The 12,500-nt window shown below is 39.9% G+C and overlaps 3 protein-coding genes across 3 annotated transcripts in view; 2 read left to right on the forward strand and 1 right to left on the reverse strand.

The window, feature by feature from the left end:
- Positions 1 to 2,317: 2,317 nt before the first annotated feature.
- On the forward strand, positions 2,318 to 8,749 carry LOC120544232 (G2/M phase-specific E3 ubiquitin-protein ligase-like). The gene is made up of 5 exons (XM_039777857.1): positions 2,318 to 2,344; positions 2,531 to 2,579; positions 2,677 to 2,729; positions 8,031 to 8,117; positions 8,446 to 8,749. Exons 1-5 carry the CDS (start codon positions 2,337 to 2,339, stop codon positions 8,747 to 8,749), a joined length of 501 nt encoding a protein of 166 aa, XP_039633791.1. The 5' UTR covers positions 2,318 to 2,336.
- An 84-nt stretch (positions 8,750 to 8,833) lies between these two features.
- Positions 8,834 to 10,158, forward strand: LOC120544234 (G2/M phase-specific E3 ubiquitin-protein ligase-like). The gene is made up of 4 exons (XM_039777861.1): positions 8,834 to 9,014; positions 9,295 to 9,467; positions 9,623 to 9,837; positions 9,923 to 10,158. The coding sequence occupies exons 1-4, from the start codon at positions 8,868 to 8,870 to the stop codon at positions 10,156 to 10,158; spliced, it is 771 nt and encodes a 256-aa protein (XP_039633795.1). The 5' UTR covers positions 8,834 to 8,867.
- A 1,534-nt stretch (positions 10,159 to 11,692) lies between these two features.
- The window catches only part of LOC120543937, a 1,963-nt gene continuing 1,155 nt past the window's right edge, over positions 11,693 to 12,500 (reverse strand). The window contains exons 3-4 of the mRNA XM_039777364.1: positions 12,096 to 12,314; positions 11,693 to 11,924 (exon numbers count right to left, since the gene is read on the reverse strand). Of these exons, the coding sequence (XP_039633298.1) occupies positions 11,714 to 11,924; positions 12,096 to 12,314 (430 nt within the window). The 3' untranslated portion in view covers positions 11,693 to 11,713. The remainder of the gene's footprint in view (positions 11,925 to 12,095; positions 12,315 to 12,500) is intronic.

Genomic DNA, 12,500 nt, shown 5'->3' on the forward strand with positions numbered 1-12,500 from the left:
AAATCGCTGTTTAACCAACCCTTGGTCCCCAACACATATATACATATATATACATATATATACATATATACACATATACATATATACACATATATACATATATACACATACATATATATACATATATACATATATATATATATATATATACACATACACACACACATATATACACACACATATATACACATATATATATACATACACACATATATATATATACATACATATACATATACACATATACATACACATATATACATATATATACATATATATATATATAATTCAATTCAATTCAATTTCAATTCAATTTTATTTATAGTATCAAATCATAACATAAGTTATCTCGAGACACTTTACAGATAGAGTAGGTCTAGACCACACTCTATAATTTACAAAGCCCCAACAATTCCAACAATTCCAGTAATTCCCTCAAGAGCAAGCAGTGCGACAGTGGCGAGGAAAAACTCCCTCTTGTACGGTGGCCGAGAAGGGTCACAACACATACAAACGCCACAACAACTACATATTCAGAAAACACCTCCAAATTCAGAAAACACATGCAAACACCGCCACAACAACTACATATTCAGAAAACACCTCCAAATTCAGAAAACACATGCAAACGCCACAACAACTACATATTCAGAAAACAACTCCAAATTCAGAAAACACATACAAACGCCACAACAACTACATATTCAGAAAACAACTCCAAATTCAGAAAACACATACAAACGCCACAACAACTACATATTCAGAAAACACCTCCAAATTCAGAAAACACATACAAACGCCACAACAACTACATATTCAGAAAACAACTCCAAATTCAGAAAACACATACAAACGCCACAACAACTACATATTCAGAAAACAACTCCAAATTGCAAAGACGACAACGGAAATGTTTCCAGGGGACCAATAATCAGTGACGGACCCGCATCCATCCGGTTGTTTTCGCGCTAGCTATCTGAATCCGATCTGAATGTGCGTTTTTGTTGTCTATGGCTACAAGAGGACGAGGTAAGTGTTTCTCTTTTATTATGACAGACTTGTCGATGTGCTCTGATACCGAAGTGGTTTTGTGTGTTTTCAACGTATTAAGTTAGTGTCCCCATAACGTATTAGCTAGTCCACACAGATAATTGTTAAACGTACTGCCAACGTTGTTAGCTGGAAACTAGCTGGCTTCCTCGCTTCTGGTCGCTAAATAGATGCATTACCGGCGTTTGTATATTGTTGTCCTGATATCTGAACTATTTATTTACTTTTCAGATTGAAATGTTCTGTCCGTTTTGTGGTGTGCAACTGGGGGACGCTCCCAAGTTTTGCCCGTCGTGTGGTCAGAACGTGGGGTTCCTTACGGAGCGTCCATCCACGTCATCATGCGAAGGCCGTGGGCCTACAGGTAACATCCCCTTACTGTGCTCCCATTCCACTGTGCTGCATTGAATTGTCCCGTGGTTTTAGCTGTCAGAAAGGCGACAATTTATCAACCAATCAAAAATCATAGCTATAATGAATCAGAGTGTGTGTGTGTGTGTGTGTGTGTGTGTGTGTGTGTGTGTGTGTGTGTATGTGTGTGTGTTAGTGTTAGTGAATGAGACAAGTATCCAAGGAAGAGCAGCTCAATTCATGAGGTTCAGGGAAGTTAAAGAGGCTGAGAGGAGGACCTTTTCAAAGGCTAAAAAGAAACCAAACATTACGGTCAAGGTAAGCTAATATGGAGGTTTAAGGTCGCAATGTGACTATTACACACAGTCTTTAACATGTTTGTTTTTCTTTTTTCTCTTCTTTTCTTATTTCTGTAGATTTCGATTGGCATAAAGACCAGAACAAAAAATGGGTTAAAACCTATAAGAGGGAAAACATTGCCATTAAATGTTGAACCCCTGTGGTCATCAAAACAAATTTTGCCAGCTGCTATAAAAAAACAGCAAAATTTTAATCAAGACACGATGTACAATGGAGAATATGTCCTGGTCTATCCTGATGGCTCTCAGGTTCAAAATATACCAGGCACAGACAGACCTTTTGTCCTTGAACATTATAAAGAGGCCATTGGAAAAGCTTACCAGAGGATCGTACTGTACATCTGCCCCCTTCAGGATTTGAGTAAGTATTGAAGTACATGTATGTAAAATAATAATAATAATAATTGCTAATGGTTGGTAATTGAGCGAGTCCTTAATTTGATTCGAGCTGGTTGTAAAATTGCCATATATTTTGCATATACCTAGCCTAATAATGATGCATCATTTTTCCTCTTTCCAAGGTCATGGAGATGACTCATCTTCAGAATCGATGATGAAGCATTTGCTAGGCTTCCAATGAAAATGTAAGTTTATCCCGCCATTTTGAGACCTGTAGCTAGCGATTTTTAAATACCCAAGGATTTCACAGCATTAATTTTTTTTAAATTGCTATAAGGAATAGATCAAGCATGTTGTGTTCTTTAAATCATATTAACAATTACTTATATTATGATTTAAATTAAATGATTCAAATTATTTGTTTGTTTTAGGTCACCAAAACAATGTCCACCAACAATGTCCAGGGCATCTGATGGGCAAGTATGTATTATTCTGTAATGTTATTAAGTTTATGTTAATGATGTGGTGATGTAATTATTGTTAATTTTTTTGGTGTTATCTCTACTTTCATCAACAGGCCAACGGAGCAGGAGCAGGACCCAAAAACACCACATCATGTGACTTCTACAAGTAAGTCACAATGGATTAAAATTGTTCTCTTCATTGCAGCAATACTTTTGGCTCTGGGTTTAGCATGAAATATTGACTGCTGAATGTAATGGATTACAGTACCAAGTATAACACCTTTTTTACTGTAATTTCACAACCATCTTGTTTTAGTATTTCATTCAATTCAATTCAATTCAATTTTATTTATAGTATCAAATCATAACATAAGTTATCTCGAGACACTTTACAGATAGAGTAGGTCTAGACCACACTCTATAATTTACAAAGCCCCAACAATTCCAACAATTCCAGTAATTCCCTCAAGAGCAAGCAGTGCGACAGTGGCGAGGAAAAACTCCCTCTTGGGAAGAAACCTCGGACAGACCCAGGCTCTTGGTAGGCGGTGTCTGACGAGCCGGTTGGGGGTGTGATGAACAGGGAGTGGCGATAGTAGTCACATTAATAATGGAACAGTGACTGGATGTAGCGGGAAGCTGCAGGGCTGTCCGGCAGGACGCAGCATGACATTGCAGGGCATCGCTGAGCTCAGCAGGGAGTGCAGCAGGACCACGGCGACCGCTGCAACCAGGGTCTTGGTGCCAACGTTCTCCAAGGAAATACGCTGGGGGAAAAAAAAGCATAAGGACTCCGGGGAGTAAACTCCCCAGAAGCTAGGATTAGTAACAAGCATTTCTGGGACGGGCTGCACACAAATAGTAATAGTAACAGTAATAGAAACAGTAATAGAAAGGGAGAGGAGAGAGCAGCTCAGTGTGTCAAAGGAGGAAGTCCCCCGGCAGTCTAGGACTATAACAGCGTAACTATAACAGGTAACTAAGAGAGACAGGTCATAAGGAGAGGTAGCTTTTTCTGGGCTTAGAACTCTCCCCCTGCCGGATCTGGCTTGGCTGGCCTGCCTCCCTCTACTTTGTTATGTATTATTAATCTAACAATTATGAAGAGAAGCAGTTGGCCCAGTTAGGTGAACACTGCAACTCCTCACTCCTAATTAATTTTAATTTTTTTTTCTTTTTTTTTTTTTTTTTTAACTATAATTTTATAAAAAAAAGAGTTTTATTTTTTTTGAAGGTTGAGCTGACTGTTTCTGCCCCAACCCAGATCGGAGCTGGTTCCATAGGAGAGGAGCCTGATAACTGAAGGCTCTAGCTCCCATTCTACTTTTAGAGACTCTAGGTACCACCAGTAACTCTGCATTCTGGGAGCGCAGTGCTCTAGTAGGACAATAGGGTATTAGGAGCTCTTCTAGATATGATGGTGCTAGACCATTTAGAGCTTTGTAGGTCAAGAGAAGGACTTTAAACTCAATCCTGGATTCAACAGGAAGCCAATGCAGAGAAGCTAATACAGGAGAAATATGATCTCTTTTCTTAGTTCTTGTGAGAACACGCTGCAGCATTCTGGATCAGCTGGAGAGTCTTAAGACTCTTATTTGAGCAACCTGACAGTAGGGAATTACAATAGTCCAGCCTGGAAGTAACAAATGCATGGACTAGTTTTTCAGCGTCGTTTTGAGACAGGATATTCCTAATTTTGGCAATGTTACGAAGATGAAAAAAGGCTGTTCTTGAGGTTTGTTTTAGATTGGCATTAAAGGATATATCCTGATCAAAGATAACTCCTAAATTTCTAACAGTGGTGCTGGAGGCGAGGGCAACACCATCCAGAGTAGCTATATCTCTAGATAATGAAGTTCGGAGGTGTTTAGGGCCCAGCACAATAACTTCAGTTTTGTTAGGGTTTAACATCAGAAAATTATAGGTCATCCAGGATTTTTATATCCTTAATGCACTCTTGAAATTTTGCTAGCTGACTGGTTTCGTCTGGTTTGATTGACAAGTATAATTGGGTGTCATCCGCATAACAGTGAAAGTTAATTGAGTGTTTTCTAATAATATTGCCTAGAGGAAGCATATATAAGGAGAATAGAATTGGTCCAAGCACTGAGCCTTGAGGAACCCCATGGCTAACTTTAGCGGTACTTGGAGGATTTATCATTAACATTCACAAATTGAGATCGATCAGAGAAATAGGACCTAAACCAACTCAGAGCAATTCCTTTAATGCCAACCAAGTGTTCCAATCTCTGTAACAGGATTGAATGGTCAATTGTGTCAAATGCAGCACTAAGATCTAGTAAAACAAGAATGGAGACAAGACCTTTGTCTGCAGCAGTTAAAAGGTCGTTAGTAATTTTCACCAGTGCCGTCTCTGTGCTATGATTCTTTCTAAATCCTGATTGAAAGTCATCAAATAAACTGTTGCTATGTAGAAAATCACATAACTGATTAGCAACCACCTTCTCAAGGATCTTGGATAGAAAAGGAAGGTTAGATATAGGTCTATAGTTTGCTAAGACCTCAGGATCCAGGGTGGGTTTTTTCAGAAGAGGTTTTATCACAGCTACTTTAAATGACTGTGGTACATAACCTGTTAATAGAGACATATTGATCATATCTAGTAATGAGGTGTTAACCACAGGTAATGCTTCTTTGAGTAGTCTCGTTGGGATGGGGTCCAAGAGACAGGTAGATGGCTTAGCTGAGGATATCTTTAACAATAATTGTTGAAGATCTATAGGATAAAAGCAGTCTAAGTATATGTCGAGACTAATCTTTATTTCTAACGACTCTGCGTTTAAAGGTGAGCCGTTAGAAGTTGAGTGTAAAAGGTGATGAATTTTATCTCTAATTGTTGTAATTTTATCATTGAAGAAGCTCATGAAGTCATCACTACTCAGAGCTAGAGGAATAGATGGCTCAGTAGAGCTGTGGCTATCTGTCAGCCTGGCGACAGTGCTGAAAAGAAACCTTGGGTTGTTCTTGTTTTCTTCTATTAGTGATGAGTAATAGTCTGATCTGGCCTTTCTTAGGGCCTTCCTATAGGTTTTGAGACTTTCTTGCCAATCCAAACGAGATTCTTCCACCTTGGTGGAACGCCACTTACATTCGAGGTTTCCGAGATTTGTTTTAATTTTGGCGAGTTTGGGAGTTAAACCAAGGTGCTAGTTTCCTTTGCTTCATCATCTTCTTTTTCAGGGAGCGACGGAGTCTAAGGTCGCCGTAGGCATGTCGTAACACCGTCTACAAATGCATCAATTTGAGAGGGACTGAGGTTAACATACAGGTCCTCTGTTATGTTAAGGCATGACATAGAGCCGAATGCTGTTGGAATATCTTCTTTAAATTTAGTTATAGCACTGTCAGATAAGCATCTGGTGTAGGAGCTTTTATCTAATTTAATATAATCAGGTAGTAAGAATTCGAAGTGATTAAAGAATGATCTGATAATACCGAATTCTGCGAAAATATTATTAAATCCTCAATTTCAATACCATATGCCAGCACAAGGTCGAGGGTGTGGTTAAAACAGTGCGTCGCCTTGTGCACACTCTGACTGAAACCGATTGAATCCAGTAATGAGTTGGAAGCAGTACTAAGGCTGTCATTGTCAACGTCCACATGGATATTAAAATCACCTACAAGAAGTACTTGGTCTGATTTAAGGACTAAACATGATAAAAACTCTGAGAATTCAGATAAAAATCGCAAATACGGGACCTGGAGCCCTGTAAATAACAACGAATATAATTGGCTGTAATGTTTTCCATTTTGGATGTTGAAGATTAAGAACAAGACTTTCAAATGAGTTATAATGTAATTTAGGTTTAGGAGTAATTAGCAGGCTTGCATCAAAGATGGCTGCAACTCCCCTCCTCGGCCTGAGCCTCTAGGAATTTGAGTATTAATATGGCTGGGAGGAGTGGCTTCATTTAGACTAACATAGTCTTCATGGCCCAGCCAGGTTTCAGTAAGACAAAATAAATCAATTTTATTGTCTGATATCAACTCGTTTACCAGTACTCGCTTTAGAAGACAGAGATCTAATATTTAATAGTCCACATCTAATTTTCCTATTTTGTTCTATTGCAGTAGTTTTAATTCCAATTAGGTTGTTAAGTATAGCGCATCTTTTGTTTACCTTTGATTTAACCGATCTGAGCCCGGGGGACAGACACTGCTTATTAGACTATGAGTGGGCGGCACCGCTCCAACGGAAGCACAGAGGGGCGTAGCACTGCACCTCTGATTACTAATATCAAACTTGGGTTGTCATGGTTTATGTCTGATAAACTTCGTTCAGATTTTTGATATGAGAGCGGCACCGTCCCAGGTGGGATGAATGCCGTCTCTCTCAATCAGACCAGGCTTTCCCCAGAACGCCCTCCAGTTATTCACATAGCCCACATCATTAGCTGGGCACCACCCCGACAACCAGCGGTGGAAGGATGACGTACGGCTGTACATTTCATCATTGGTCAGGTTTGGCAGGGGTCCAGAGAAAACTACTGAGTCCGACATTGTCTTTGCGTATGCACAAAGTGACTCAACATTCATTTTAGTGATCTCCGATTTACGACCATTACCACCTACGTGAAGTATGATCTTACTGTATTTACGTTTTTGCCAGCAGCTTTAGATGGGTTTCTATATCGCGCGCTCCAGCCCCGGGGCACATATGACCGTGAGGTAGCCCAACAGCCGCCGGGGCCGCTGGCTTCACATATCGCAGTATAGAGCTCCCAATAACCAGAACTGGCTTCTCAGCGGGTGTATCGCTGAGTAGGGAGAACCTGTTAGAGAGGCGAAGACGCTCCGGTTTAGAGCGACCTTCATCATGTGCACTCCCTGGTCTAGATCTAACGCTACGCTTCCCTCGGACAGTCACCCACTCGCCCGGCTGCTCGGGGTCTGCCGGGGGATAGCTAGCAGAAGCTACAGAAGCTACAGTATGTTGGCCCGCATTAACTACATGGTGCTGGCTAGCTACGGAAGCATACGATTCTGATTCCATGGTGCGGAGCCGTGACTCAAATTCACTAAGCCTTGCCTCCAAAACAGCGAATATACTACATTTATTACATGTATCGTTCTCACTAAAGGAGGCAGAGGAATAGCTAAACATTTGACACACAGAGCAAGAGAGAGCAGGAGAGGGAGAGGAATTAGCCATTGCTAATGGCTAAGCTAAAGTAGCTAACAGTGTTTTAACAATTGTAAATTCAGCGAGTCAGTCGCTGTAAGTGAAGCTAAGTATAAGTGCTTGAGTAAAACAATTGTAATTCAAATGCAATCCAGGCAAATAGCTGCTAATTTAAACAGTAAAGCAGAGTTCAGTAAGTTTTTGCCGGAGCAGCAAACTAGCGTTTGTAACACGGGAACACCGGAAGTGACACAATACGCTCACCTTACACGTCGGCACGTCCCCTCGTTTCTCGTATTTCATTGTTCCTTTAATCCACAGCACATATACCAAGATCTATGCACCAGTTGTCATTGACAGCAGTTGCTCTGATGTTGAGGAAGTAGAGAATTTTCAGGAGGAAGACAGGTACTTTGATAGAAATAATGCTGTCGACCTTTGTTTTTTTTTTTTTTTTCCTCAGATGAAATATTAAATAGTTCAAGCTACATTGGGCATTTTACCTGGTTTCTTGGCCATACAATTATTAAAGTAAATATTTAAATTGTATATATTTTTTTACAGAAAAAAAATCTGGCAGAAATGATTGAAAGCTTGCAATGTGTGCTTCATGCTTATGCCCATCACATTTGATCACACTCATATGGTGTACTCACTGTAATTGGCCCATAAAAGATTAATATATTAATTATCCGCATAAAAGGCAGTGTTAATGTTTCTCTTTCTTGTGTTGCAGAGACGCAGATATTGGACTGACGGCTGCAGACATTCTGTCAAATCTGTCACACAACATAAACACAAAAAGCTGTAGCAGGTTAAATATAAACCGTGCTAATGTCTGGGATGGTGCTCTGAGGGGATTCAAACGTTCCTCATTTGACCCCACCTGTAGCCTTTTGGTCAAATTCACTGATGACATCGGGCAAACAGAGGAGGCTGTGGACACAGGAGGGCCTACGCGGGAATTTCTGACACTCTTGATGGACGCCATTAAAACCAGTCGATTTTTTGAAGGCAAAGATGATGGCCAATACATTTAATACATAAGGTAATTTGCTTTTTGTCACATTTTGACAATATTATAAATCTATTTGAACTAACCGTGGAACATTGCCATTGTTAGCTGCAGAGGGTGATGAGTATTTCCATGTTGGAAGAATGGTTGCGGTCTCTATTGTACATGGTGGTCCAGGGCCTCGATGCTTTTCCCCGAGCTTCTACCAGTACCTGGTTGGTAAAGTGAAGACCATTGAGGCCCCAATTGAGGACATACCTGATACTGAAGTCAGGAATGTTCTCCTTGAGGTAATTGTAATTATTTTTTCTAAGCATATTCAAGAAAAAATATTTTATTAATATTTTGATGAACAATCAACCATATGGACACCCCATTAGCTTGAAAAACCAGTGTGATACTGGAATAAAGCCAGTGACTTCCATGCTTTGTCACTAATATGTACAGATTGTACTAAATTCCAACCAATACAAACTCCTGTCAAAGAGAAATTTAAAATATTCTATAGTCTCATCCTTTGTGACATGTATAATGGGATTTTGTCTGTTCATTGCTTTTATTTTACTCTAGATTAAGAATGCTAGAACATTGGAAGAACTCATGGAACTCGCAGATAAGCACTCCAGCATGCTTCAAACAGCAGGATGCTATCGATGCCTGAGGACACTGGAGGATAAGGAAAAAGTTGTGGATGGTTACATCCAGTGGTACTTCACCTACCGTAACCATGTTTCCTTCCAGAGGTAGGTCACTCTGACTACTTTGTAAGAATTCAAACGAAACTCAAATGAGTGTCTAACAAATGGTTATGTCAAAAGTGAGAGTCCTACTGCCAATAGCATTAAGGACTTACCATGATCTGCCTCTTCCCCTCACCCTCAACCCAACCCGGTTATAGGTTCAAGGATGGCCTGGCTACCCTCAACTTTTTCAACGCTCTGGAACAGCATCCCTCCCTTTTCCTGCCCTACATGTGTTACAGTGCGGAAGACCTGACAGCCGAGAGTGTAGAGTCACTGTTCCGTCCACAAATGAGCCCAACTGGTAGCTCAAATCGCCATGAGGAGGAGAGAGTGCTTGGCTACTGGCTGGACTACTTAATCGCTGTAAAAGGTATAATTTTCTGTATGTTGTTTAAAGTGAAGTCCACAAATGGATGATAAATCTTAATGTGTTTCATTACTCCCAACCCCCACAGAGGAAGGGTCAGGGATGTCCCTGCAGGACATTCTGATGTTTGCAACAGGCCTGAAAGAAATCCCAGCAGCAAAATTAATACCACAGCCTCAACTCACATTCCAGAAACACTCAAGGTTTCCTGAGGCTAATGTCTGCGCTAACACAATAAAACTCCCGATCTTACCCTCATATGAAATCGTTGAGGAAGCCATGAATTATGGAATCAAGAACGCCCCTGGATTTGGGCTCCTTTGAGGTGTCAATCATAAGTTAACATTTGGTGGCAAATTTGCATTGCTGTTGTTACTGTATGCATTGCACTTTACTGTTTCTACTGTTACATTGTTAACAGAAATCCAATCATTTTTTTATAGGAAAAAGTGCTAGTTTCTCTATTTGAAAACTTTTTGTGGCAGATTTGCATTGCGGTTACTGTTTGCACTTTACTGTTTGTACTGTTACATTGTTTACAGAAATTCAATGATTTTTTTATAGGAAGAGGTGAAAGTTTCTCTATTTGGAAACTTTTTGTGACAGATTTGCATTGCTGTTACTGAAATCCAATGATTTTTTTATAGGAAAAAGTGCAAGTTTCTCTATTTGGAAACTTTGTGGCAGATTTGCATTGCTGTTACTGTTTGCACTTTACTGTTTGTACTGTTACATTGTTTACAGAAATCCAATGATTTTTTTATAGGAAGAGGTGCAAGATTCTCTATTTGGAAACTTTGTGGCAGATTTGCATTGCTGTTACTGTTTGCACTTTACTGTTTGTACTGTTACATTGTTTACAGAAATCCAATGATTTTTTTATAGGAAGAGGTGCAAGTTTCTCTATTTGGAAACTTTTTGTGACAGATTTGCATTGCTGTTACTGAAATCCAATGATTTTTTTATAGGAAAAAGTGCAAGTTTCTATTTGGAAACTTTGTGGCAGATTTGCATTGCTTTTACTGTTTGCACTTTACTGTTTGTACTGTCACAGTTTAAAGAAATAAATTTTTTATAAGAAAAAGTTTGTCTATTCTGAAATATTTTGCAAGGGCTGTCAGAATGAAGTTTTTTTGTTGTCGCATAAATTGGTCATGAAATGTTACCAATCTAGCAGGAAAGTCACCATTAGCTTCAGCATACCGTATTTATCAATACTAGGTTAACCCCAAAAACATACATTGTGATGGTGGAAAAAGTAAGGGAAAGTCATTGCAATCTATTCATATCTTTGCTTTTAATTTAACCATGTGTCAAACATTAAAGGTGTCCATATCAGTACACCATGCTGTCAATCAATTCAATTTGCTTTATTGGCATGAACAAAGAAAACATGTTGCCAAAGCAGTTTACAGAAAATACATATAGTACATATCACAAATACATACAGTAGGTGTCACATAATCTATACAGTGTCATAAACATACAACATTACAAAACACAATGTAATACTTAACAATTTTGTACAATCTTATAGTAGTGAGTCCCTCAGGTTGTGGCAGGCAGATACATATTTAGCTGCTGTCCCTTCTCCGAGGAGGACGTCTGTGTCTCTGTCTGTCTGTGTGTGTCTCTGTCTGTCTGTGTGTGTGTGTCTCTGTCTGTCTGTGTGTGTCTCTGTCTGTCTGTGTGTGTCTCTGTCTGTCTGTGTGTGTCTCTGTCTGTCTGTGTGTGTCTCTGTCTGTCTGTCTGTCTGTGTGTGTCTGTCTGTGTCTGTCTGTCTGTGTCTGTGTCTCTCTCTCTCTCTGTCTCTGTCTCTCTCTGTCTCTCTCTCTCTCTCTGTCTCTCTCTGCTCTCTCTCTCTCTCTCTCTCTCTCTCTCAAAGACCAGCCATTTCCTTAAGTCTAATGTAGTTGTCAACAGCAGCTGGCCAGTTTATGGGTGGAACGAGCTGGCTCTGTCTCTCCAAGTTGGTAAAATATGCTTGGAGGTTAGCATCTCCACACAAACTGTTCGTGGGTGGCAGAAGGTCTTTGAACTCCTGTAACACTTGGGGATCCACTGGGAATCCACAATCCCTTCCACCAAACCTAAGGCCGCACAGAAAACAGTGAACTCATTATGAATAGTATTTAAATCTCAAAGGCTAGGGTATAGTCACGTCATCAATCATGTTGGCTTTGGTAATCAATATTAGACCTACACAAGTGAAAACAACCAAACATTTATTGAAAATGACAATACAGGTGCTACATACAAACCTGTGAGGCAGGTGGTACATGGTCTCCGGTTTCCCAGATGGACAGAGAGACTGACGGACAGGCCTGATGGTATGGTTATTCCAAAGCTCTCGGTGCTCATCAAGCTCTTTCTGAAAGATGCCCAGGAACACATACCGTACAAGGCACTTGGGTTCATGGGTGCCGTTGAAGTAGTGTCTCTCTCTCAGGTCACTGAATAAATCCATCCAGAACTGTGTCCTAATAATGGAGTTAAAGTATACACAGTGATTTCAGTTTTGTACAAATGTTTAACACAAATACTTTATAAATTATGTGACAGTCTTGGAAAACAACATTCTGCACTGCATTCACCAGCAGAATGTTGGACTGTCAACACTTGGTTTCTCGTTATTACAATTTGAAACAACCACGCCACTAATCCTT

Source organism: Perca fluviatilis, chromosome 16, assembly GCF_010015445.1.
Source record: "Perca fluviatilis chromosome 16, GENO_Pfluv_1.0, whole genome shotgun sequence".
NCBI lineage: Eukaryota > Metazoa > Chordata > Actinopteri > Perciformes > Percidae > Perca > Perca fluviatilis.

What these genes read in the sequence shown, in the direction of transcription:
- LOC120544232 (XM_039777857.1), top strand. An exon ending in CCAGGGCATCTGATGGGCAA is followed by an intron (nt 2,580 to 2,676) that starts GTATGTATTATT and finishes TTTCATCAACAG; the next exon opens with GCCAACGGAGCAGGAGCAGG. An exon ending in AATTTTCAGGAGGAAGACAG is followed by an intron (nt 8,118 to 8,445) that starts GTACTTTGATAG and finishes CTTGTGTTGCAG; the next exon opens with AGACGCAGATATTGGACTGA.
- LOC120544234 (XM_039777861.1), top strand. Translation starts at nt 8,868, where the DNA reads ATGGTTGCGGTCTCTATTGTACATGGTGGTCCAGGGCCTCGATGCTTT. An exon ending in TCAGGAATGTTCTCCTTGAG is followed by an intron (nt 9,015 to 9,294) that starts GTAATTGTAATT and finishes ATTTTACTCTAG; the next exon opens with ATTAAGAATGCTAGAACATT. An exon ending in AACCATGTTTCCTTCCAGAG is followed by an intron (nt 9,468 to 9,622) that starts GTAGGTCACTCT and finishes ACCCGGTTATAG; the next exon opens with GTTCAAGGATGGCCTGGCTA.